The 3,207-nt window shown below is 41.1% G+C and overlaps 1 protein-coding gene across 1 annotated transcript in view; it reads left to right on the forward strand.

The window, feature by feature from the left end:
* Position 1: 1 nt before the first annotated feature.
* Positions 2-3,207, forward strand: part of phc3 (polyhomeotic homolog 3) — a gene marked incomplete at its 5' end in the record, with an annotated part of 15,328 nt that continues 12,122 nt past the window's right edge. The window contains 2 exons of the mRNA XM_008396913.2: positions 2-226; positions 3,024-3,176. Coding sequence (XP_008395135.2) covers positions 2-226; positions 3,024-3,176 — 378 coding nt within the window. The remainder of the gene's footprint in view (positions 227-3,023; positions 3,177-3,207) is intronic.

A 3,207-nucleotide genomic window follows, 5' to 3' on the forward strand; every position in this document is an offset into this window, starting at 1 on the left:
CCCCATCCTGCCCTCCCCGGCCTCCAAGGCGTCTCCTTCCTCCTCCTCTGTTGTCACGGCGACCGCAGCTTCACCCGTGGCCTCGTCTTCGTCGACTGCGACACACGGCAGCACCACGACCTCCAGCAAGACGTCCAGCGGCCTGACCAACGGGAACACCCGGGGGGGGCCCACCTCCCCGCCCATCACGCCGTTCCACACCCCGGCCAGCCCACCTGGCCGCCAGGTGAGTCAGCACCTGAGGAGGATTTTTATTTAAAACGGTGAAGCAGAGCTGGTTTGGAGTTAAAGTTAAACTAATATTCAGTTTTTGCTGCTTCTGTCAGGTTTTGGTTTCCTGGGAGTTTCTGAAAAAAACTGTCTTAGAAAAGGAGCTGACTGAGCAGCAGTTAACGATTATTTCAGCTACCAATTAATCTATCAATTATTCTGCTGATTAATCGATTAATAGAATAAAAATAGGCTCCTTCAAATTTTTCATTTAAGCATCAAAGGAACTTTTGGACAATTTTATAAATACATTAAAAGATGCAAATAAACAAATAATTCAATTCCCTTTTTTTATTTATTATTCTAATAATTAATCGATTAATTGTATTAAAAAAATATCCTGCAGATTTTGTATTTAACCACAAAATCATTTTATTCAATATTAATGCATTGAAAGAAGCAAATAAACACAGAAATTCCCTTTTTAAATAAGAAAATGAACATTATTTTATCACTCACACACAGTCTGTCTGACCTGATGTGTAAATTAAATTAATTTTATTAACGTAAACCAAACATCACCTGTTCATCAGTTCCTGGTTCTTTGGACCGGTTCTGACGGGCCGACTCTTTTTTCTCGACCCAGAGGAAGTCGAGACGTTTTGTGGGAGGATTTGGGTTTTTGACAAACAGAACATGGATGAAAGTTTCCAGGGATTCAAACTGGAAAAAAAAAACTTTCTGCAAAGAGAAACGAAGAATTAAAATTCTGGATAGTTTATGTTTAATTATAAGTTTATGTTACATTTAGAGATGAATTTGTTTCTGCAGTTTATTGGGTCTATGTGGTATTTCTATAGATGTTAGTGGTGCATCATTAACATTTCAAAGGAAAATGTAACTTTTCAATAATTCACCTTTTGCAGCCTGTTAGATCCTCTCTGTAGGAAGATGCTCACTCTGACGACTATTTAAAAGGTTGGAAATATATGATATAATAATAAACATTTATATGACTTCCTATTGCAAAAGTGAAGACAGAAAAATCAAAGAGTTTGACGTTTGTAAAGCATAATCATTTATTTTCCTCACATTTCTAACAGAAAGTTTGGTTCATATGAAGAGAAACAGATAAAATAACAGAACCTGATTTTAATTTGTCCAAACAAGCGAAATGTACAGACGTTAATAAATGTTTATAATGATAAAAGGAGATTTTCACCATGAACTTGACTGGAGAAATAAAAAGTTTCCAGTTTCTGTTTTTACACTTTTGGAAAATGTTTCATTTATATTTTTATTTAATTTCAAAATATCAGTCAAAATTTAATCCACATGAAAAAAAAATCACGTTTAAATGTATCTGCTCCGTTTTCCTAAATATGAGAGTTTTTACAGTTTTTTCTTCTTTTTCTGTAAAGTTCTGCACTATGAAACCTTTTTGTTTTTATAGTTTTGTCCTGATGCAGAACGAGGAGCCTGAGCTTCATGTCTGTATCTGAATCAGAGCAGGCAGGATCCAGGAAGTGATGCGTTCAGGGTCAGAGCTGCGTTCAGGGTCAGAGCTGTTCTCTGGGTCAGAGCTGTTCTCTGGGTCAGAGCTGTTCTCTGGGTCAGAGAGGTTCTCTGGGTCAGAGCTGCGTTCAGGATCAGAGCGGCTCTCAGGGTCAGAGTTGTTCTCTGGGTCAGAGCTGCTCTCTGGGTCAGAGCTGTTCTCTGGGTCAGAGAGGCTCTCAGGGTCAGAGCTGTTCTCTGGGTCAGAGAGGCTCTCAGGGTCAGAGCTGCTCTCTGGGTCAGAGCGGCTCTCAGGGTCAGAGCTGTTCTCTGGGTCAGAGTTGTTCTCTGGGTCAGAGCTGCGTTCAGGGTCAGAGCTGCGTTCAGGATCAGAGCTGTTCTCAGGGTCAGAGCTGCGTTCAGGGTCAGAGCGGCTCTCGCTCTCTGACGTTTCCTACATTTGCTTTCATCTCACAGCTTCAGCATCACGTTTAGTTTTTACTGTCAGACAAAGAGCAGCTGAAATGTGAGAGAAGCGCCGACGGAAAAGACGTTTACATCTGGAAATCTTTCCAAAAACCAGAACCAAACGATTTTTATTCTCTTTTTTGAACAGTAATTCAGTTTATTTATATCGCACTCATTCACAACACAGGTCGTCTTGAGGCATTTTACAGAAAAAGTCTTTTCAAATCGCTCTCAAACGAATCAATTCCAGTTGATGCAGATTTAGACGTTTATTATTATTACTGCCTGAATTTTCTTAAAATGGAAAATGTATAGTACAAGACAAAGCATCTATATGTTTATAACGACGTTGGCATTATGTTGAAATGAAACATGAGTAATAAGGAGCAGCAGTGGCTCATGGGGTTATTAATGTAATAATTCACTATCAAACAGCTGCAGGCAGCAGAAACTAGACGCCGGCAGGAGAATCAGGTTTCGGTCGGCTGGGAGTCGGAAACTTAAATTGATTTATTGATGATGTGATCCATATTTAAAGTTCACAGCGACCCGATCAGGACTTTGAGAACTGATTTAAATCCTGAGTCGGTTAAAATCTTCAGTTCGCCGTTTTCTTGTTTCCGTTGATGGAAAGTTGATTGTTTTTAGTTGTTTTAGAGTTTTGCAGTGAAACAAAGAGGTCGGGTAAACGTGAGCCGCAGCTGCGGTCGGTTAGCTTCGGGTTTGTCCAGGAAACTGGACGATTCACAGCAGAACTGATGAGTCAGCTGTTTTTAATGAACATCAATCTAAACTGAATGTCTCATTAAAATGCAGCAGAATCTCAAGTTTTTTCTCCGTCTTTGTTCCAGGCGCAACAGCCTCACCCTGTGGGCACACCTGGTCTGGCACGAGCCAATCAGAGCGCCTCACCTGTCAGGCAGAGGGTTACCCAGCAGACTTTGCTCCTGGGGAAAGGCCTCAAAGGGTCGGGGCAGGACCAGGTGCTGCTGAGAGCTCAGATGGTAAACACACACACACACACACACACACAGG

Source organism: Poecilia reticulata, linkage group LG20 (assembly GCF_000633615.1).
Source record: "Poecilia reticulata strain Guanapo linkage group LG20, Guppy_female_1.0+MT, whole genome shotgun sequence".
Taxonomy (NCBI): Eukaryota; Metazoa; Chordata; class Actinopteri; order Cyprinodontiformes; family Poeciliidae; genus Poecilia; species Poecilia reticulata.